Source organism: Rutilus rutilus (assembly GCF_951802725.1).
Source record: "Rutilus rutilus genome assembly, chromosome: 22".
Classification (NCBI taxonomy): Eukaryota; Metazoa; Chordata; class Actinopteri; order Cypriniformes; family Leuciscidae; genus Rutilus; species Rutilus rutilus.
Window position 1 is genome coordinate 30425638 of NC_140227.1, and position 23867 is coordinate 30449504.

At 38.0% G+C, this 23867-nt stretch overlaps 1 protein-coding gene and 1 long non-coding RNA gene across 2 annotated transcripts; both read left to right on the forward strand.

Annotated features, from left to right (window-relative positions):
• Positions 1-5893: 5893 nt before the first annotated feature.
• On the forward strand, positions 5894-9745 carry LOC311281854. The gene is made up of 2 exons (XR_014625855.1): positions 5894-6000; positions 9537-9745. It is a non-coding gene; the product is annotated as an uncharacterized lncRNA (long non-coding RNA).
• Positions 9746-17737: 7992 nt separating this feature from the next.
• On the forward strand, positions 17738-22245 carry LOC311282284 (serine/threonine-protein kinase pim-2-like). Its single transcript, XM_084395967.1, has 8 exons — positions 17738-17920; positions 18503-18679; positions 19117-19206; positions 20306-20400; positions 20548-20598; positions 20822-21200; positions 21304-21483; positions 21674-22245. The coding sequence occupies exons 1-8, from the start codon at positions 17740-17742 to the stop codon at positions 21811-21813; spliced, it is 1293 nt and encodes a 430-aa protein (XP_084252093.1). The 5' UTR covers positions 17738-17739; the 3' UTR covers positions 21814-22245.
• Positions 22246-23867: the final 1622 nt, after the last annotated feature.

The window sequence follows — 23867 nt, forward strand, 5'->3', positions numbered from 1 at the left end:
ATTTGCATGTAATTATGCATAATTCACTATTATTACTATGGTAAGTACATGTAACATATGTAACAAGGACACTGTAAAATAAAGAGTTACCAAATGTTGTTTCCTGCTTTTGGCATTAAAACATGTTGTTTTAAAGTTCCTGCTCTGCTAATAGTAAAATCTCATACGTTTAGGTTTTCAGTGTAGTACAATAGGTATAGTATTTCTGGATTCACAACATTAAGCATTAATGTTTTATGGCCAATTCTGAAAGGAAATAGTGGTGATGGTCTTGAGTAACATTTATAGATTATATAAACAGTTCAATGTGAATTAGTTGGTTAGGGTTATCAAGATCATATTCCATCTAATATCCAAATCTGGAAAAGCAGGATTCAAAAGTTGGTGTAATTATGCTCAGTCTGTTAATGCGGCAAAACAAAAAGTCTTTCTCAAGCAGATGCTTTCATATCTCATAATGGAGATCAATGTAATTTAAAAACCGGATATCTGTGACCCCGGATCACGAGTCGCATGAGTATATTTGTGGCAATCGCCAACAACACAGTGTATGGGTCAAAATTATAGATTTTTCTTTTATGCCAAAAATCATGAGGATATTCAGTAAAGATCATGTTCCATGAGGATATTTAGTACATTTCCTACCGTAAATATATAAAACATGTATTTGTGTGAGTGAATGCTGCACAATCGTGAACATAAATGCACAACTTTAAAGGAGATTTTCTCAATGTTTCGATTTTTTTTGCATCCTCAGATTCCAGATGTTCAATAGTTGTATCTCGGACAAATGTTGTCCTATCCTAACAAACCACACATCAATGGAAAGCTTATTTATTCAGCTTTCGGGTTATGTACAAGTCTCAATTTAAAAAAATTTACCTATGTGACTGGTTTTGTGGTCCAGGGTCACATACTGGTATATGGATTAACGTGATGATTGATATGGACTTTTAAAAAGTCCACGAAACAATTGAAACATTGTTTTTTTTTAATCCTACATCTTATACTGGTGATTTGTCAATCATCTGATTTCTTTCGTGTGCCGGAGAAAGAAAGTGCAATAATAGCCTCTAAAAGCACTAAAGTGCACCCAGATAGGAAACACTTGTGCAGAATCAGCCTGTTTCTCTCTCTCTCTCTCGATATAATGTGAAGCTGACCGACCGTGGCAGTGAACGCTGTGATTGTTCCCAGAATCCAGACGGCTCCTGGCCTCAAAATCACATCCAGACCATCACTAGTTTCATAACAGGTAAATCACGTGGGACTAAAACACATTTGAGACTCAAAATGCAATTTTTTCTTCTGTGAACTAACAGAGCGTCAGTTGGTGTCCAGTGAAATGTTCACTGGCTCATATAATGTATTTGGTCGGATTTCTAAAAGGAGGCAGGTGTGGACTGGATCGTGCATTAACTGTTTTAAAAGTTTGTGGGGAAATGATGTGGAAGAGAAAACACTGAATGTGCTTCTCCTGAGGTTGCAATATGTGACCCTGGACCACAAAACCAGTCACATGTGTCAATTTTCTTAAATTGAGAGTTATACATCATATGAAAGCTGAATAAATGGGGACAGGAAGGCTTTTCCTAAAAGAGTCTAGGTGCACTTTAGTGCTTTTACAGGCTATTATTGCACTTTCTTTCTCCAGCACACAAGAGAAGTCAGATGATTGACAGGTCACCAGTATAAAATGCAGGATAATCAATTGTTTCGTGGACTTTTTAAAAGTCTATATCGATCATCAGGTTAATCCATATATGTGACCCTGGGCCACAAAATCAGTCACATGGGTACATTTTTTGAAATTGAGATTTATACATAATCCGAAAGCTGAATAAATAAGCTTTCCTATTGATGTGTGGTTTGTTAGGATAGGACAATATTTGACAATATTCTGAAAATCTGTGCAAAAAAAAAATCGAAACATTGAGAAAATCTCCTTTAAAGTTGTGCATTTATGTTCACGATTGTGCTGCATTCACTCACAACAATACATGTTTTATATATTTACGGTAGGAAAATGTACAAAATATCTTATTGGAACATGATCTTTACTTAATATCCTAATGATTTTTGGCATAAAATATAAATCGCTAATTTTGACCCATACAATGTATTGTTGGCTATTGCCACAAATATACCCGTGCGACTCGTGACATATAAACACTAGATCTGGAAAAATAGAGTAACTTGTACATTTCTAAAGAGTTAAAAGTTTCCACATGTTGCAAATTAGTTGAAATTAGTGGAATTAATTGGTTGACAGTCCATTAAAAACCTTGTAATCTTCCTGCATTGCTGTGAGACGGATCCGGCTGGTGTTTAGGAGACGTTACGGTCCGGTTTCACTCATCTGAGCAGCATTTCATCTGTTAAGCTCTATGATTTCCGTAGCAGCTGTTATTGTTTCTGGAACATTACCCATCCAAGTGCACATGTGTGTAAAACGGGAACGGTCCGCTCATCTGCACTACACCAATAACATTGATTTTCTGACTGACTGCATATGCAACCCAACTGTGTTTCAGAGCACATTTGATTTTAAGATAATAAGAGATTTCATTCCAGCCTCAAGCCCCGTATATTCTGATCTGTGTGTCCCTACTTCACTGTGAGCTTATGCCTTTTCCACTCATTTTATCGGTTGCCAGGCTTGGAAAAATAATAGCTGCATGACTCTTAAAGGGATAGTTCACCCAAAAATGAAAGTTCTGTCAGTAATTGCTCTCCCTCATGTTGTTCCAACCCCGACTTTCGTTCATCTTCAGAACACAAATTAAGATATTTTTTATTAAATCTGAGAGCTGTCTCACTCCTTCATACGCTTCTCTGTAATCGATATCTGACCAGAAAAGTTAGTAAAGACGTCGTTAAAATAGTCCAAGTGACTACAGTGGCTCAACCTTAAGTTTATCAAGCGACAAGAATACTTTTTTTGCGCAAAAATAACAACTTTATTCAACTCTTCATGTTCTTCTGTGTTTCTCTGAGTGAGGTTCACATAGTGTAACGGCGCAGCGCTTCTGGGTTGTACGTCAGAACAGAGACTCGCTATAGACCTTATTCAGAGCGGCGCCATGACAGGTATGAATTAAGCGAGGCTGTGAGGGATAGACTTGTAGTGTTTCCAATGGCATCCGCTGTAAAAAGCTCCTAGATTACTTACAATTTTCCACAGCGTTATTGTCGGGAGTTTTTTTGTCAACTGAAATTTCTTGGAGAGATATTTTTCCAGTGTTTCATGAGCAGAACAATCCAAAAACATATTAAATATAACAGCACAGCCCATTGAAGAGATGCACGTCTGTCCCTCACAGCCTCGCTTTCATTCCCATTAAAAATCAAAGATGGCGCTGCTGTGAATGAGGTCTATTGGCCGACGCTGGTCATGTGTGTGATGCTGGCCTACAGTGAGCCTCCGTTCTGACGTACAACCCAGAAGCGCTGCTCAGGGTGGACAGCGATCAAGCAAGCACGGGTAAGAAGCCAGGTGGAGGTGTCTGTTTGTACGTGAATGACCGGTGGTGTCATACACAATGTTACGGTAAAAGAGAGAGTCTGTGACCTGAACATTGAGCTCGACCTTACTATCCACCCAGTGTCATGGTGGTGTATATTCCTCCATCGGGTAATTTCGAGAATCACGCATGACTATTGGCCAGCATCACACGCATTACACACATGACCAGCGTCGGCCAATAGTGAGCCTCCGTTCTGACGTACAACCCAGAAGCGCTGCGCCGTTACACTACGCTGAACTCACTCAGAGAAACACAGAAGAATATGAAGAGTTGAATAAAGTCGTATTTTTACGCACAAAAATAATTCTCGTCACTTGATAAACTTAAGGTTGAGTCACTGTAGTCACTTGGACTATTTTAGCGATGTCTTTACTAACTTTTCAGGGATGGCAGATATCGATTACCTAGAAGCCTATGGAGGAGTGAGACAGCTCTCAGATTTCATCACAAATATCTTAATTTGTGTTCAGAAGATGAACGAAAGTCTTACGGGGTTGGAACAACATGAGGGAGAGCAATTACTGACAGAACTTTCATTTTTGGGTGAACTAACCCTTTATGGATTTCTTCAGATCACTAGGCCTGTAAGCAGTGGAGCTAGTGATGCTCGACCTGAGATAACCTGCTGTGTTTCTGCTGCAGTGTGTGTGTGTGTGTGTTGTGTTTGCTCAATCTCTCTCTCTGCAGGTGGTGTTAATGTAACCGAAGGCTTTGGCAGAGCGGCTGCGACTGATGCGTTCACAGACTCCGAGATCTACTGTTGGAAATGATGATCACTGTGTTTACAGCTCTGTGTTCGGCTGAGAAACAGTGAAAGGAAAAGACTATTTTATTTTTATTTTATTTTTGTTTAATCTCTCCTGTATTTTATTAAAACATTTTTTTACATACAATTGGATTAAAAATGCAAATTTATTTATTTTTGAGGTCGTATCTTGCTAAATTAAACATGCCACATAAAGAGATTAGCAAGCTCTTTCAGTGAAAGGAAAATATTTATTGTATTTGTTTGTTTTGTTTAGTTTAGTTGTCTCCATAGCAGTTTTAATTTTTAACTATTTAATCTTATTTTATTTTATCAAAACTTTTTTTTTATATAAAATTGGATTAAAAATGCAAAATAATCCTATTGACTTCTGAGATAACTCACTGAACATGCAACATAAAGAGATTAGCACGCTGTTAAGAAATCAGTGAGAGGAAAACACTCCAACATTTTATATTATTTTTTATTTTTGTTTAATCTGTCTTTCATATATACAGTTTACAGCTGCTTTATTTAATTTTTTTAACTGTTTAGTCTCTTATTTTATTTTATCAAAACATTTTTACATACAATTGGATTAAAAATGCAAATTTATTTATTTTTGAGGTCGTATCTTGCTAAATTAAACATGCCACATAAAGAGATAAGCTCTTTCAGTGAAAGGAAAATATTTATTTTATTTTGTGTTTGTTTGTTTAGTTTATCTGTCTCTATAGCTGTTTTAATTTTTAACTATTTAATCTTATTTTATTTTATCAAAACTTTTTTTTTTATATAAAATTGGATTAAAAATGCAAAATAATCCTATTTACTTCTGAGATAACTCACTGAACATGCACCGTAAAGAGATTAGCATCAGTGAAAGGAAAACACTCCAACATTTTATTTTATATTTTACTTTTGTTTAATCTGTCTTTCATATATACAGTTTACAGCTGCTTTATTTTATTTTTTTATTTTTTACTGTTTAGTCTCTTATTTTATTTTATCAAAACATTTTTTCATATAAAATTGCATTAAAAATACAAAATAATAATTTATTTTTTTAGATAATATCTCGCTAAATTAAACATGCAATGTAAAGTGATAAGCAAACTGTTTGGAAATCAGTCTCCAAAAATACTATTTTATTATTATCATTATTTATTTAGTCTTTAGATTAGTTTTCCTATATATTTTGTAATATATTTCTACATAAAATTGGATTAAAATGCTAAATTATTTCATTTAATTAGGCCAAACGTGCATAAAAAGAACTGACCCAGGCTTATTTCCTAATGAACATTTGCATCTGATGTTGAGCAGTGTCTCGTTGTCATTAATGAACTGAACGAGGGCTGGTTCATCGATCTCTGAGCGGCTGCTTTTATACAGCCTGGGATTCAAATGTGATTCACACCAATCCATTCCTTCCATTAAAGTCTTCTGAACATTCACACGTTTTTTATATAGATAAATCGGGTGAGATGCGCTAATGGAGGGGCTTTCAAAACATTATATGCATGTTATTAGCAGATGCAGTCTTAACTAAACAAAATGGCTTAAAATATAACACACAATTCTGATGCTTTTTGTTCTTTGCAGAGATGATACAAGATCCACGTTTTCAAAGGCGATTATAGGCCGAGACAAACTACCCTCCAAAAAGACGAATGAAATAGTGCAATATAAGAGGATTCTGGGCAGATTAGGACAGGAATACATAAGGTGAGATATGAAGAGATGAAATATGTTTTGTCAGATTGGTGTCAAGCCTGTCCTGGCCTAGAATCAACCTAGAACATTATTGCATGAGCTGGACTGAATCTGATTCTTCTGGACCCAGCGAGTACTGTGTGTGTTAAAGCAGCATCTGTGTGTATGTGTCTGACTTGATGTCATTGCTGTTCTCAAACTAAATTACCTCGTGAGAGATTTGATATAATCTATGATTATTTTATGAAAACACGTTTGTTAGCGTTGTTTGCTGATGCAGTTCTTCTCAAACAGGAATCTTTTGTTTAGTCTCTCTTTCCTCAATAGTTTACAGCTGCTTTTATTTGATGTTTTACCAATGTAATCTTTCTTATTTTATTTGATTGGGCTTTCAAAAGTTGTTCTATAATAATGCATATTGAGCACTGTTTCATATATATATAAATGGTAAGCAACATAAATTGTATGCTGCACGGAATGCTAATAATACAGTGGTGGTCAAAATTGATGGCACCCCTGATAAATATGATAAAAAATGGCTGTAAAAAATAAATCTGCATTATTTATCCTTTTGATCTTTCATTAAAAAAATTCACAAAAATCTAACCTTTCATTGAAGTAAAAGAATTGAAATTGGGGGGTAAATCACATTATGAAAAAAATGTTTTTCTCCAAAACACGCTGGCCATATTTGTTGGCACCCCTAGAATTTTTTATGAGAAAAATATCTCTGAAGTATATTCCCATTAATATTGACCTTTTTTTGCACACCAGGGGGACTAGGAACATGAAACTGTCCAGCTATGACTTCTTGTTTCACAGGAGTTTAAATATGAGGAAACACAAAGGCCAAATCCCCTTGCTCATCCATCACAATGTGTAAAACCACAGAATATAGTTCTGATGTGCAGCAAAAGATTGTTGAGCTTCACAAAATAGAAAGTGGCTGTAAGAAAATATCTAAAGAATTGAAAATCACCATTTTGACCATCAGGGCAATAATTAAGAAGTTATAATCAACTAAAGATGTTACGAATCTGCCAGGAAGAGGACGTGTGTCTATATTGTCTTAATGGACGGTGAGGAGGATGGTTTGAGTGGCCAAAGACTCTCCAAGGATCACAGATGGAGAATTGCAGAGATTAGTTGAGTCTTGGGGGTCAGAAAACCTAAAAAAAAAAAGATCAAACAACCCCTACATCCCCACATGTTGTTTGGGAGGGTTTCAGGAAAAATCCTCCTCGCTCCTCCAAGAACAAACTCCAGCATATTCAGTGGTCAGACACGACTGGATCTTCAAAAGGGACCGGATTCTGTGGTCAGATGAAACAAAAAAAAGGGGCTTTTTGGCAGCAAACCCAGCAGATGTGTTTGGTGCAAACAGGGATGAAGAGTACCCCATGCCTACGGTTAAATATACTGCTGGATCTTATATGTTGTGGGCCTATTTATTTGCTGGAGGTCCTGGACATCTTGTTCAGATACATGGTATTATGGATTCTAGCAAATACAAACAGATAAAAAATCAAAACCTGACGGCCTCTGCTAGAAATCTTATAATGGGCCGTGGTCGGATCTTCCATCAGGACAACGGTCCAAAACAAACATCAAAATCAACACAAAAATGTGTAACTGAGCACAAAATGAAGCTTCTGCCATGACCGTCCCAGTTCCCTGACCTGATGAGTGGAGCGAACTGAAGAGAAGAAGCACCAACATGAACTTGAAGGATCTGGAGAGATTCTGTATGGAGGAACGGTCTCTGATCTCTTGTCAGGTGTTCTCCAAACTCATCAGGCATTATAGGAGAAGACTCAGATCTGTTATCTTGGCAAAAAGGAGGTTGCAAAAAGTATTTAATAACAGGGTGCCAACATGGCCAGCGTGTTTTGGAGAAAAACATTTATTTCATAATGTGATTTACCCCCCACTTTCAACTCTTTTACTTCAATGAAAGGTTAGATTTTTGTGCATTTTTTGAATGAAAGATCAAAAGGATAAACAATGCAGATTTATTTTTTACAGCCATTTTTTATCATATTTATCAGGGGTGCCATCAATTTTGACCACCACTGTATATCCATTGAATTGGAATTGGCTTACCACAATATTATTCTGTTTCTGCATTAAATAATATCTGAACTGTGACTGTATTCAGATTTTCTGTATACGCAATATAGCTAAACTATGATCTCTAACACGAGTCTACTTGTTTGATTGGGGAGTCAAAAATAAAAATATGACACACATTTAGATTTGAAGCATTTTACTAAGATTTTAACTGATCGTCAGTCACTGAATTAATTCAAGTGTGAAATGTTTGATGTTGCATATACTTCTTAACCTATTGCTTTGTAAAAACTTTTATTTATAGAAATATGTTAGGCAGTTTTCTAGAGTTCTATTCCGCACAGATGGAATCTGAATCAGTGCAAACATATTAAACATCGCCATCTAGTGTTCAGACGCATGATGGAGTTATTATTCCCTCATAACAGCCCTCAATAGGCATAAAGCAGCAATAACACTTAAGGGGTTAATGTAGATCATTGTAAGAGTGCCAATTTATCATGATTGTATTTCTATTTTATCTAATCAGTTTGAATAAGCAGCTGGAAGTAGTAAAAACATATTTCAAGTAAATAGATTTTACTAGTGTTGTCTTTTATTTAAACATTATTTTATTTAAAAAAAAAAATCAAATATTGCTCAACATCTGCATTGACATATTGGTACTAAACAACATGCTTTTTACATAAGCTTTTGTTATATTAATTATATATCCAACCTATCATGTGTGTGTGTTCCAAGACATGTGTTAAAAATGTCAACTTATCATACAATCTGAAACTTCCAGGGAGTGTTGACGTAAAAGATGTGGACGGTTGAGAAGAAGTGTTCGGACAAACTCACTTTTCTCACAATCACACTGCAGTCTGTTCACATGGATGAAGTATATACATAGTAAGCAATGCAAATATATTACATAACTACAGTATTTGACATATTACACTATTTGTATGGTGCATTTTGAGTCCATAGAGCACAATTGCATTACAGCACGTTATCATAGTTTATGGTGGCATAAAAAAATATGATGGTCAATCTATAGCATATCCTATTGCAAAAGCATTTCCTGTAATATATCCCACCTTGCCAGATATCTTACAGTAACCCAAAAACTTAAAAACAAACTCTTTTTAAAATGATATCAAGTTGACTATATTTAGACCATACTTTGAATTAGTATTTAGGATGTCTTATAAAACATCTAACAGAAGATTATGGTGGTGATTATAGATGTTTGCACTTTGATGCTTTCAAGTTTAGTCAGTTTTTGTACAGCACTACAGTATGTTGTACTGTTTAGTCAACTATGTATGACATAATGTATTAATATGCTTATGTTTTGTTATGCTTTTGTTAAAAAAAAATAGTATTCAAAATACTATGTACAAATTATGCTTTGTGGCCTGCAGGTTGATAAAGCACACATTCTCTTTGTGTGAAACTGCAGTAATGATAATAATTTTTGTTAATCTTTGTAGATTTACTCAGGGTTTACATCTACGGCAAGTAGACATGCTTCAAGATGGCATTGCAAAGAGCACAGCAACACTTTCCATGATGTCAAAGAAACTCAGAAGAATTTGTGTACAAAGCCTGGAGAAGCACCGGAAAAAAAAGGAGACAGAAAGTTGGTGGAGTTAATGTCCTTGTTCACATTGATGAGAGCAAGTTTTGCCACAAACACAAGGTAGTGTAATTTAAATGTGCAATTTTGACTTTCACTGACATTTTATTTATTTTGTTTTACCTAAAGAAGGGTTATAGGAAGGTTACAGGAATGTGCTCAACACAAAAATTTAATTAATATTCAATGTTTAATGTAATGGCAAAAATTATCTCAATATTTTTTGTTACTTGTTTATACGGAAGCCCTGAACCGCAACGTAAAAAAAATCTAGCATTTCGAGATGAAAGTCGAAATATTTTGAGATTAAAGTCGAAATATTTCGAGAAGATTAAAATCGAAACATTTCGAGACTATAAGTCGAAATATTTTGAGAATAAAATCTTCCGTAGAAGTTGCGTGTGTGCTTGCATTTCACATTACTGCACAGGCATTCATGCGTGTGTGTGTGTGTGTGTGTGTGTGTGTGTGTAAACTGGATCTACACAAAATAATAGCTTTATACTTTTATCTGGGCTTTCAACAAAAGGAAATTCTACAGGTCTACCAACATGGCATTAGGATAGGACGTTATAAAATATACTGCTCCGGAATAGACTTTATCCTACAGGCGAAAACACTTTTCAGACTGGATCAAGATATCCAGCTTTATGAATGAATGAATGCATGAATGAGGCATTTATAGTGCTTTCATGTGTCTACTGTAGGCCTAGACTTAAAAGCGCTTTACAATAATTTCAGGGAATCTCTCCTCAACCACCACCAGTGGTTATTATATTCGAGGAAATCACGGGATCCGACCAAATGATTGGATACAGAATGATGCACTTAAAATGTACCCAGAACGTATGGTGAAGAGGGAGACAGTGCGGTTACTGTTAAGTGTGCTCGACCCAGATAGTGTTGCCTATTATTGACGAGCACGAAAACACGTCAAAAACACTGGCACGTGAACCTACTCCGGCGGAGTCTGTGCTCTATTACGCCATGGTAATATGTTGTTAGATTGGCACCTGTCGAATTTTCTTTTTGTTGAAAGCCCAGATAAAATTAAAAAGCTAGCCTACTATTTTGTGTAGATCCATGTTCAAGGCAGTTCGAGTTCACAAGCGCATTTCTTTACACACACACACACACACACACACACACAAACACGCACGCAACTTCGACGGAAGACTGTATTCTCGTAATGTTTCGACTTTATTCTCGAAATATTTCGACTTTATTCTCGAAATATTTCGACTTTATTCTCATACTGTTTCGACTTTAATCTCGAAATAGCCTACTAGATTTGGGTGAAAATAATTTCAATGGAGGGACAGACATCTCTCAGATTTAGTTTAAAATATCTTATTTTCTTTTCCGAAGATGATTGAAAGTCTTACAGGTTTGGAACTATATGAGGGCGAGTAAATTATTACATTTATTTTTTTCCAAAAAAGCAGCAGCTGTGGCGTCACAGGCAGCGCGAGTTCCTTATGACGCCACAGAGTTGTTCAGGTCAGCAGCGATTATCAGAATCAGTCAAATAGAGTCTACAGCTCGTTGAGATTCAGAATCTGACAGAATACGGTGTTATTTAATATATATACAATATAAATTGAGTTACTTTGACGGAATCTTCAGTTTAGGTGATCATAACAGTAGTTTAGTAGAGTCACTAGCAGACGAAGTGTACAAACGCAGTCTACAACAGTAAGTTAAACAACTAACGTTAGGCAGAGACGGTGTCAATCTGATATCATGTCTGCAAACTGTCCACTGGACCGGAGAGTCCCTTTGGAGGACCACCCAACAGGTACTGAGTTAATACACATCATTCAGAACTGACATACTTAATATAAGCGAACTTATAGCGAATAACATTAACAACCCCTTTAGGCTGAACGGGACCCCGACGCGAAGCGGCCTGAAGGGGTTGTTATTCGCCTAAATCAGCCTAAAGGGGTTGTTATTCGCCTAAATCAGCCTAAATCAGCCTGAAGGGGTTGTTATTCGCCTAAATCAGCCTAAAGGGGTTGTTATTCGCCTAAATCAGCCTAAATCAGCCTGAAGGGGTTGTTATTCGCCTAAATCAGCCTAAAGGGGTTGTTATTCGCCTAAATCAGCCTAAATCAGCCTGAAGGGGTTGTTATTCGCCTAAATCAGCCTAAAGGGGTTGTTATTCGCCTAAATCAGCCTAAATCAGCCTGAAGGGGTTGTTATTCGCCTGAATCAGCCTAAAGGGGTTGTTATTCGCCTGAATCAGCCTGAAGGGGTTGTTATTCGCCTAAATCAGCCTAAAGGGGTTGTTATTCGCCTGAATCAGCCTGAAGGGGTTGTTATTCGCCTGAATCAGCCTGGAGGGGTTGTTATTCGCCTGAATCAGCCTAAAGGGGTTGTTATTCGCCTGAATCAGCCTAAAGGGGTTGTTATTCGCCTGAATCAGCCTAAAGGGGTTGTTATTCGCCTAAATCAGCCTAAATCAGCCTGAAGGGGTTGTTATTCGCCTAAATCAGCCTAAAGGGGTTGTTATTCGCCTGAATCAGCCTAAAGGGGTTGTTATTCGCCTGAATCAGCCTAAAGGGGTTGTTATTCGCCTGAATCAGCCTAAAGGGGTTGTTATTCGCCTAAATCAGCCTAAATCAGCCTAAATCAGCCTGAAGGGGTTGTTATTCGCCTAAATCAGCCTGAAGGGGTTGTTATTCGCCTAAATCAGCCTAAATCAGCCTAAATCAGCCTGAAGGGGTTGTTATTTGCCTAAATCAGCCTAAAGGGGTTGTTATTCGCCTAAATCAGCCTAAAGGGGTTGTTATTCGCCTAAATCAGCCTAAAGGGGTTGTTATTCGCCTGAATCAGCCTGGAGGGGTTGTTATTCGCCTGGAGGGGTTGTTATTCGCCTAAATCAGCCTGAAGGGGTTGTTATTCGCCTGAATCAGCCTGGAGGGGTTGTTATTCGCCTAAATCAGCCTAAAGGGTTTGTTATTCGCCTAAATCAGCCTAAAGGGGTTGTTATTCGCCTAAATCAGCCTGAAGGGGTTGTTATTCGCCTGAATCAGCCTAAAGGGGTTGTTATTCGCCTGAAGCTGCTTGAAGGGGTTGTTATTCGCCTGAATCAGCCTGGAGGGGTTGTTATTCGCCTAAATCAGCCTAAATCAGCCTGAAGGGGTTGTTATTCGCCTAAATCAGCCTGAAGGGGTTGTTATTTGCCTAAATCAGCCTAAAGGGGTTGTTATTCGCCTAAATCAGCCTAAAGGGGTTGTTATTCGCCTGAATCAGCCTGGAGGGGTTGTTATTCGCCTAAATCAGCCTAAATCAGCCTGAAGGGGTTGTTATTCGCCTAAATCAGCCTAAAGGGGTTGTTATTCGCCTGAATCAGCCTGGAGGGGTTGTTATTCGCCTGGAGGGGTTGTTATTCGCCTAAATCAGCCTAAAGGGGTTGTTATTCGCCTAAATCAGCCTAAAGGGGTTGTTATTCGCCTGAATCAGCCTGGAGGGGTTGTTATTCGCCTGGAGGGGTTGTTATTCGCCTAAATCAGCCTGAAGGGGTTGTTATTCGTCTGAATCAGCCTGGAGGGGTTGTTATTCGCCTGAATCAGCCTAAAGGGGTTGTTATTCGCCTGAATCAGCCTAAAGGGGTTGTTATTCGCCTAAATCAGCCTAAATCAGCCTGAAGGGGTTGTTATTCGCCTAAATCAGCCTGAAGGGGTTGTTATTCGCCTAAATCAGCCTAAAGGGGTTGTTATTCGCCTAAATCAGCCTAAAGGGGTTGTTATTCGCCTGAATCAGCCTGGAGGGGTTGTTAGTCGCCTGGAGGGGTTGTTATTCGCCTAAATCAGCCTGAAGGGGTTGTTATTCGCCTGAATCAGCCTGGAGGGGTTGTTATTCGCCTGGAGGGGTTGTTATTCGCCTGAATCAGCCTAAAGGGGTTGTTATTCGCCTAAATCAGCCTGAAGGGGTTGTTATTCGCCTGAATCAGCCTGGAGGGGTTGTTATTCGCCTGGAGGGGTTGTTATTTGCCTGAATCAGCCTGGAGGGGTTGTTATTCGCCTGGAGGGGTTGTTATTAGCCTAAATCAGCCTGAAGGGGTTGTTATTAGCCTAAATCAGCCTGAAGGGGTTGTTATTCGCCTGAATCAGCCTAAAGGGGTTGTTATTCGCCTAAATCAGCCTGAAGGGGTTGTTATTCGCCTGAATCAGCCTGAAGGGTTTGTTGTTCGCCTGAATCAGCCTGAAGGGGTTGTTGTTCGCCTAAATCAGCCTAAAGGGGTTGTTATTCGCCTGAATCAGCCTGAAGGGGTTGTTATTCGCCTAAATCAGCCTAAAGGGGTTGTTATTCGCCTAAATCAGCCTAAAGGGTTTGTTATTCGCCTGAATCAGCCTGAAGGGGTTGTTATTCGCCTGAATCAGCCTGAAGGGGTTGTTATTCGCTATAACAACCGCCTCGCTATACATTATCCCGCTTATTACATGGCTACCTACAAAATAAATAAATAATTTGACACAAAATATTGATTTAAAAACGAGTTTATTGATTTAAAAACTATTGTATTGATAGGATTTTGCTGGAAATTACCATTTGAACTCACCATTTAAAGTCTCACCTCCGAGGCATCCTAATCTACATTTCATTCCCTCATCCCTCACCCCCTCTCTCTCATACTCAGATCACCTGAATTCACCCAAGAAAATATATCGTTTAATGTGAATGATTATCATCGAGTATTATACACATTTAGTATCATTTGAAATGTCATAAGTGCGACTGGTACAAATGCCTCATTTCCAAATAAGTAAAACAAAAGGTAATAAGGTTTTTAAGAGTTTAGGGATTACCGGCACACAAAGAAAGGTGGTCTCCTGGCAAATGGTCTCCTACCCCCAAAAAGTGTAACCTCTGAATGCAAATTTCCATTGTTAGCACATGTTTCCATGTGAAAGAGGTTCTGTCTATATAATGGAATGTAGCTAGCAAAGGGTTCGGGGCCTTTCTGTTCTTCAGATTAGCCTGAAGAGTGAGACTCTCAGCTTCATGTATAACGTTGGGTTCGCATCTCTTCTCTTTATTCCAGAGCATTTAATGATGCACAGATATCATTAAAACCTTTTCATTTATGGAGTCAGATGAAATAACGAGAAAATACAAATAAGAAAATGTATTGCATTTAATCAAAAAATACTTTGCCTCGAGAAAAGACCTTCCGAGCCTACAGTTACAATCGCAAAATATCCTTTAATCTGCCAGGAAAAACTGTGACTCAAACTGTGACACAACAAAGAAATGTCCATATGGAAATAGCTCTAAGATAATACAAGGCAGGACTTTAAAGTCATGTTCAGTTAAATAGACAAAATTATGCTGTCCTTCAACATTTTTTAAAGATTTTTTGCATCTGCACAAATTTGTTAGATCGGAAATCCCAACATGGCGGCCATATGCAACTAGCCCATTTCTCTAGTGTTCTTGGATCACTAACTTGGTCAATTTAAAAAAAAAACATTTTTACTAAACTGTACTGTAAATGTGTCTTATGATGTGACATAACAAAAAAACTAAGAAGCTTTTTTAATAAATACGAGACAAGCTTTGTTGTCATCCTTTCAAAACTGCTGAAAATCACACCATTTCAAGATGAGTGAAGATTGAAATCAAAAATATATTTTATTTTTTAAATTTGGTTATATTTACATATTTGTATATTTACAGTAGGGATAATTGGTCCAGGAATCAGACATTGTGTATGTTCATCCACCATAACTCCGCGGCAATTTTGTCTTCATGTTCAGTAAAGTGTGTTTTAGTATTATTTTAAGTGATGTATAATTTTCTTTATACAACTATTAAAGATCATTCTCTGGTTTCTCCGGCTCTCTGCACTGGCGCCTGCACAAACTCGCTAGATCGGAAATCCAACATGGCGGCCATATGCAACTAGCCCATTTCTCTAGTGTTCTTGGAACATGAACTAGCGAATCATTGAGCTGTAATCTGTGCTAATAAAACAGACGTTTCTAATCAATATTTGTTGTTTGCAGAAAAACAGGCAAAAGAGAACATCTTCAAGAGAGGTTGGAAGGCTATTAGAAAGTCCATTCAAACCAAATCCAAAGTGCGTCCTCTTGTGGCTGAGCAGGAATCACAGGTTCATCCGGACACATCCAGCGTAGAGCCGCCAGCTGGAACAGATGCGCTCGAGTCCGAGCCGACAAATGGTGAGTCTCCAGTTTTAACCACCCTGATTCATGGCCATTTCAGCCTGATGTTTCTGGTGTTAGTCTTCATTTTTCCTTCTCTACTCCTGTTGGCTCCTCAAATATGCAGTAAAAAAAAAAAATTAAACACACAAAAAAACATATTTATGGTAAATGGACTGCATTTATATAGCGCTTTCACAGACCTATGGCCACCAAAGCGCTTTACTTATAGCCTCACGTTCACCCATTCACTCACTCATTCATACACTGACGGCGGTGTCAGCCATGCAAGGCGCCATCCAGCTCGTCGGGAGCAGCTATTTATGTAGTGAAGTCTCATTATGTCTGTCTCCTGCACGCGAAACAGGAGGAGAGAAGGAAAAGCAAGTTGGTAAATGTCAGTTCAATTCTAAGTTCATTCTTTATGTGCGTAGTGGTGTGCGATGTGTATTGTCCATTGTGATATTGTAGTTGTTTTAACGATGTGCGAGGCACTGCGAGCTGACATCGTTTTTTATCTCTCGTGCTTTCACTGCGTGATGTGTGCAGTTATAGGTATGTTCCCAAATGAGTTTTCGTCTTATATTTATATCATATTATGTTGTTAGTTATCATAGGCCTACAATATCACATCAGCAAGAGTTTCGTTTTCCGTGCACAATTGCAAATGTGATATTTTATATAACAGTTAAATTAACAATAAATGAACATTGTGAGTTACATTTTATAAACAATATTGTCAGTATTGTTTGTTTTCCCTTTATTTCACCGACGACAATTTCTTAATGAAACCAGCAGAGTCTCAATGCAACAGACAGCGATGATTTTTTTTGACTGAAATCCACATTTTGAACGAATCAATTTAATGATTCAATGATCAATCACTTGCTTCTTTCCTGAATGAATCAACTGTTTGAACAAATCGGTTGAATGAATGAATCCCTCAACTCGCTTATTAAGACAGTGACTTGCCGCCACCTACTGGCAGTTTTAGTTTCACATTTAAAGTACCCTTTAATTAGAACGTTATAATTAGAAATCATTTCATATTTAAATATTGAATAAAAAAACAACAACAACAACAATCTCAAATTTTTATTTATGCAATTGTTAATGCAGTGTAAATATATGAATGCCAGATCTGAAGCCGGATCTTTGTCACCTCTGAACTGCAAACATGGATTTTGATTTAATGATTTAATTTGACTGCTAACATTGGTATTGTGTTATTATTCTAATAGAATTTAATTGGAATGTTATAATTTGACATAAAAGGTGATGCGTACATCAACAAATGTCCATATATAGGTGAAAATGCCCCTGGAAATAAATTTGAGGTGGCAAATATTAGCCCTTAATAAAAAATGTAAATTTCTGTCACTGCTGTGAACTGACCACTGCATAGAATATGAAAAATATGAATATCTTCGTCAGTCAGCTGTCAACAACAGGCCTAAACCAGCCATGGCACCAAGCACAAAAACTCAATCAGTAAAATATTATCTAATTATTATCAACAAAACTTTGAAATTATCGAGACATATTTTGTCAATATTGCACACTCCTAATGCACGGTATTAATTTGGATTTTTTCGGGTTTTAAAAAGCCTTAAATTTAAAAAAAAAAAAAAATAATTTAAAAAGTGTGCAGAAACCCTGTAAACTGTACTGTAAATGTGTCTTATGGATGGTGTGACATAACAAAAAACAAAGAACATTTTCAATAAATACGAGACAAGCTTTGTTGTCATCCTTTCAAAACTGCTGAAAATCACACCATTTTAAGATGAGTGAAGATTATATGTCCCTTATTGCAATACTCAACTGTTCTTTAAGATATTTTGAGATAAAAACACATGTTCTTTTATGCCAGGTCTCTCCAAGATGAAGCAAACGCCGGACACAAATCCTGTGGATCATGAGACGATGATGTGCCTGCCAGGACAGGTCTGTGAAGATCTGTGTGTGCCAGGTCCATCAAAGATTAAGAAAACACAGCATGCAGATCCTGTCGGTCCTGCGCTGCCGCCTGTGCCAGAGCCCTCCAGTTGTGATCTGGATGACAGTGAGTCATTATTACCTTTGTTTCATTATTTTTCTGCCATATGTTATTTCCTACTGTTCTACTAGGCTATAATTCTGATCCTCTGACATCACGTAAAGTAACTTCTTGTAGCTGATTTGCAGCAGATCAGAAATCAAAGGATTGAAGTCTTTTAAGATTCTTTAAATGGATATTTTTATTTCTATTTTATACATTTCTGTGCTATATTTTATTTTTTAAATTTGGTTATATTTACATATTTGTATATTTATAGTTGGCATAATTGGTCCAGGAATCAGACATTGTGTATGTTCATCCACCATAACTCCGCGCCAATTTTGTCTTCATGTTCAGTAAAGTGTGTTTTAGTATTATTTTAAGTGATGTATCATTTTCTTTATACAACTATTAAAGATCATTCTCTGGTTTCTCCGGCTCTCTGCACTGGCGCCTGCACAAACTCGCTAGATCGGAAATCCAACATGGCGGCCATATGCAACTAGCCCATTTCTCTAGTGTTCTTGGAACATGAACTAGCGAATCATTGAGCTGTAATCTGTGCTAATAAAACAGACGTTTCTAATCAATATTTGTTGTTTGCAGAAAAACAGGCAAAAGAGAACATCTTCAAGAGAGGATGGAAGGCTATGAGAAAGTCCATTCAAACCAAATCCAAAGTGCGTCCTCTTGTGGCTGAGCAGGAATCACAGGTTCATCCAGACACATCCAGCGTAGAGCCGCCAGCCGGCACAGATGCGCTCGAGTCCGAGCCGACAGATGGTGAGTCTCCAGTTTTAACCACCCTGATTCATGGCCATTTCAGCCTGATGTTTCTGGTGTTAGTCTTCATTTTTCCTTCTCTACTCCTGTTGGCTGCTCAAATATGCAGTAAAAAAACAAAAACATTAAACACACACAAAAACATATTTATGGTAAATGGACTGCATTTATATAGCGCTTTCACAGACCTATGGCCACCAAAGCGCTTTACTTATAGCCTCACGTTCACCCATTCACTCACTCATTCATACACTGACGGCGGTGTCAGCCATGCAAGGCGCCATCCAGCTCGTCGGGAGCAGCTATTTATGTAGTGAAGTCTCATTACGTCTGTCTCCTGCACGCGAAACAGGAGGAGAGAAGGAAAAGCAAGTTGGTAAATGTCAGTTCAATTCTAAGTCTGAACAATTCAATGTCAGTTCATCCTCCGCTGCCAGGTCAAGTTCCTGTCGAGCCAACAGAGACATCAACTGGCCGAACTGCTCAGGGTGCCGTGGAGGCTTCTTCAGGGAACAAGCGCTCAAAAGGTGAGACTGAAATAAGGCTGGGCAGTGCAAAGTCTACAGATAGAGATTTTGCTATTTCATACATAACTGAGTCAATTTCTTAAAGGAGAAGTTCACTTTTAAAAAAACTTTTGCTGATTATTTACTCACCCCCATGTCATCCAAGATGTCCATGTCTTTCTTTCTTCAGTCGAAAAGAAATTAAGGTTTTTGATGAAAACATTCCAGGATTTTTTCACATATTATGGATTCCATTGGGACCCAAACGGTTCAAGGTCCAAATGACAGTTTCATTGCAGCTTCAAAGGGCTTTAAACGATACCAGACGATGAATAAGGGTCTTATCTAGCGAAACGATCGGTCATTTCAAAAATAAAAAAAAAAGTTTACGTTTTATAAGCACAAATGTTCGCCTTGCTCTGTTCTGTGATGCGCGTTCGTGACGTCAAGTAATACGCAATTACGTTGAAAAGGTCACGCTTGAAAAATTGAAGAAAATGTTCTTTTTGGCTTTTTAATATTAAAACACTCAGGATGCGCACACGAAATGGGCATTTTAAACGATAAACTGACACAAATACATTTGAAAATGTTTATATGGTCCTCCTTCCGCACATTTGTAAACACATCAAACTTGACCTTTTCAACGTAATTGCGTATTACGTGACGTCACGAACGCGCATCACAGAACAGAGCAAGGCGAACATTTGTGCTTATAAAACTTAAACTTTTTTATTTATTTTTGAAATGACCGATCGTTTCGCTAGATAAGACCCTTATTCATCGTCTGGTATCGTTTAAAGCCCTTTGAAGCGGCAATGAAACTGTCATTTGGACCTTGAACCGTTTGGGTCCCAATGGAATCCATAATATGTGGAAAAATCCTGGAATGTTTTCATCAAAAACCTTAATTTCTTTTCGACTGAAGAAAGAAAGACATGGACATCTTGGATGACATGGGGGTGAGTAAATTATCAGCAAAAGTTTTTTCAAAAGTGAACTTCTCCTTTAACATGTCTGGTCACATTTACTGTTTCTCAACCAGCACTGATATTTTTAAAATAAAACAATGAATCTAGCAAGCTAATAATTGTCTCATATTTTTCTGTTTGTTTTTCAGAGTTCTGTGAGTCTCTCTATAACGTGGAAGAGAAAATTGGATCCGGAAGATTTGGCAGCGTGTACCTGGGAACACGCAAATTTGATGGCAGAAAGGTAAATCCTACTGAATTGCACAAACATTTTGCTTTTGCATGCATCAAAACACATTTAAAACAATATACAGATTGTTTAATACTTAGTACAAGGCCAGGTGCATGAATACTGTTACTGTTATTGAAACTGGGTCTTTTTTTTGTGCAGGTTGCCATCAAGCGGATAAGCAAGTCTGTCAACGATCGCTGTCTTAAAATTGTAAGTTGGCCAAAACCTGAATGTGTATTGAGTTGTTTAAGTGCAGATTACTGTAGTTAATACACCCGTAGGAAGCATTAGGTATAAATGTGATCAACAAATAACTTTGAGCTGAAAAGGCTCTTTTGAACGCATCTAAAAAGATCAAAGAATAGTCCATTTCAAAATGATGTTTTCTTCAGATTTTTACCCAGCTAACCTTCTGTCTGCTTCTTCTCTCTAGCCTGAGAATCCTGAACCTCTTGTTACAGAAGTGGCGCTGCTGCTGATGATGTGCCGAGTACCCATGAGCCCTTTCGTCATACAACTGTACGAGTGGTTTGAACATCCTAGTGAATTCACTCTGATTATGGAGTATCCGGAACCCTGCGAGACCTTGAAGAAGGCAATGGCTCGTCGAACTTGGAGTGACTCGTTTACATGGGACATCATGATACAGGCTGTGTGTGCAGTGAAACACTGCATCGATCATGGTGTTTTCTATAGTGACATTCATGGGGAGAATTTCCTGTATAACCAAGACAACAGCGAGCTCAAGCTGATAGACTTTGGCTGCGGTCAGCTATTTAGTAGTGAAGGCTACGACAGCAACACATTCATGGGTGAGCATTTTGGGAGTGTGGAAACCTGAAGGTAGTGACTTACTAATTATTTGATGATGCTTTAAAAAAAAAGCTCAACAATGTGCAAATGTCTTTCTTACAGGATTTCCGGCATACTACCCACCTGAAGTCTTTACAGAACCTCGAGTCCACGCTGTCCCAGCAAATGTCTGGTCTCTAGGAGTGTTGCTGTACGAGTTGTCGAACGAATGTCTTCCTTTTTGTAATATAACGGAAATCACAGAAGCCAAAGTTACATTTCAGAACCCCAACTTATCCAAATGTGAGTGAATAATGATTAACATTGATAAACACACACATAAAGCAAACGATTTGTACAGAAAGTTAACGGTTGTAGTGTGTCAGAATTTTTATATAAAGCTCAACATATAGTGAGAGCCATCGCTGTTTTCAAAAATGCTAGATCACATGGTCATGACTAACCAGCTCTCTCCTTATTAAAATGTGTACAGACTGCAAGGATCTGATTAGACGGTGTCTAGCCCGGGATCCAACTAAACGCCCCAGCTTTGAGCAGATGTTGGAACATGAATGGCTTGATCATCCACCATACCTGAGCTCGTCTACGGAGAGCCTTGACACTTCCTATTAGCCCCATTGTATCGATCTTGGTTGCAGTTCCATTAGAATTCCTCTGGAGGTGATCGTGGGCGAGTGCAGACTGAATGGGAGTCTATCAAGTCTATCAGCAGTATCTCTGGTCGTACGATGTTTATGACGTCATTGACATTTTAAAAGACTTTTTAAAGCAAATAAGTGACTCTAAATAATCTAACACCCAGCAATGTGTAATTTCTTTGCATCTCCTTTCGAATACAACATTCCAAAAATTACTAGACAAAAAATTATATCCTGAGAAAAGTGGATTTTTAGGGGTATAGCGCCATAGACCTCCATTCATTCTGCACTCGTCTGCGAGGCCCTGCATGGACAGAGACGTGTTACTGCAGCCAGTCCAGAAACCGGAAGTAACCAGAGAGTGACAATTGTTTTCCTATTAGACATTCTCTGACTAAACTAGATTGGAAAAGTTCAGGAGATTCACTCAGTTTTAGGTGTGAGGAAGTGTAACAGGCTGAGTAGGATTATTATTTTTTGTCTTAAATTCTGGATTATTTGTAGTACGATTTTCAAATTTGTGTTCATTGTAATGTTCATGTTATAGTCAAATCACCTTCATTTATATAGCGCTTGATACTATACAGATTGTTTTAAAGCGGCATTCCTTTAGTAAACAGGAAAATAACAGAATTAGTAAACCAAACAGAATTCAGTTCTGTTCTAGCTCTAAAAATCATTCATGAGTTGAATTGTTCATATACTCTTTGTTTTGGATAGGAAAAAACATACTTGCTGTGAGCTCTGAGCTCGAGACTTGATCCTAAGCCAGAAGTCCAACACCAACCTGACAGAAACTCAGAGTCTGTCCAGGTCTGAGCAAGAACGTTTATTTTGTTTAACGTGTTTATATTTTATTTAACATTTGTATCTCTTGAATAGGCTTTTATCACAAAACAATAGATCGCCGGAAGTAGCCGCGAAGCAGTGTACTGCGTCTTCCGGTTATTGCGTTCACCATGGCTGCCTGTTATCGCTGGACTACTTCGCTCTCGCATCTATTTATTTATTTATTTATGAACATTTATTAGAGGATCAACCCCATGAGATGAAACATCTCGTTTTCATGGGGGTCCTCAAATCCCCAAAATCTCCCAAAAGTTGGTCAAGATGATGTGGTGCGACTCGTGAATGAACACTCCAAGGTAAAATCTTCCAAGCTGGAGAAAGGATACAAGTTCTTCTACGAGAATTTTATCTTTAATTATAGAGGTAAGTGGCTCGAATTCTGTTGGCGAGTTATCGCTGACTGCTTGCTTGTTATGTTTAATAAGCTAATCGTCAGCTTGTTAGATAGGTTCAAATACAGCCAAAAAAAAACGTATCCTATTGAATAATTAGAACAATGTGACATTAAGAATTGGTTCTATAGTTATGTGCGTTTGAATAAATGTGCGCAGGTTTGTAATTCCCTACAAACCAAGCCTAAACAAAGTACTGGTCTTTCCTTATAAATTTTTATACAGAATCTTATTTTATTTTGTCACTTCGGGGTAGGTACGCGAAACGAATTTTCCCGACAACGCTTTATCTGTAGAGTGGAAAGGGATCCTCCATAGGGAGAGACTAGTTGGCACTTAAGCACTGCGTTGTCATCGGGTCCAGGCGAAGGTCCTTCGTCAGATCTGGATACAGCCTGGACCCGGCAGGCTGTGGGAAAACCTCGGGATAAACAAAGACAATAAAATTAGCGTAGATGCCATTCTTCTTATGATGTAACGAGTACATCAGGATTTATGGGAAGTGTTCCCGGTTCCGGCTGACCTTATCTATGCAGCCTAACATTGAATTATAGAAGTCTATAATGTATTATGTGAATGCTAGGTCAAAGAGATGTCTTTAATCTAGCTTTGAACTGACAGAGTGTGTCTGCTTCCCGGACAACGTTAGGAAGACTGTTCCAAAGTTTTGGTGCTAAATATTTAAAGGATATACCGCCAGCAGTCGATTTTGATATTCTAGGTATTATCAACTGGCCGGAATTTTGAGATCGCAATAGACGTGAAGGACTATAATGCGTTAAGAGCT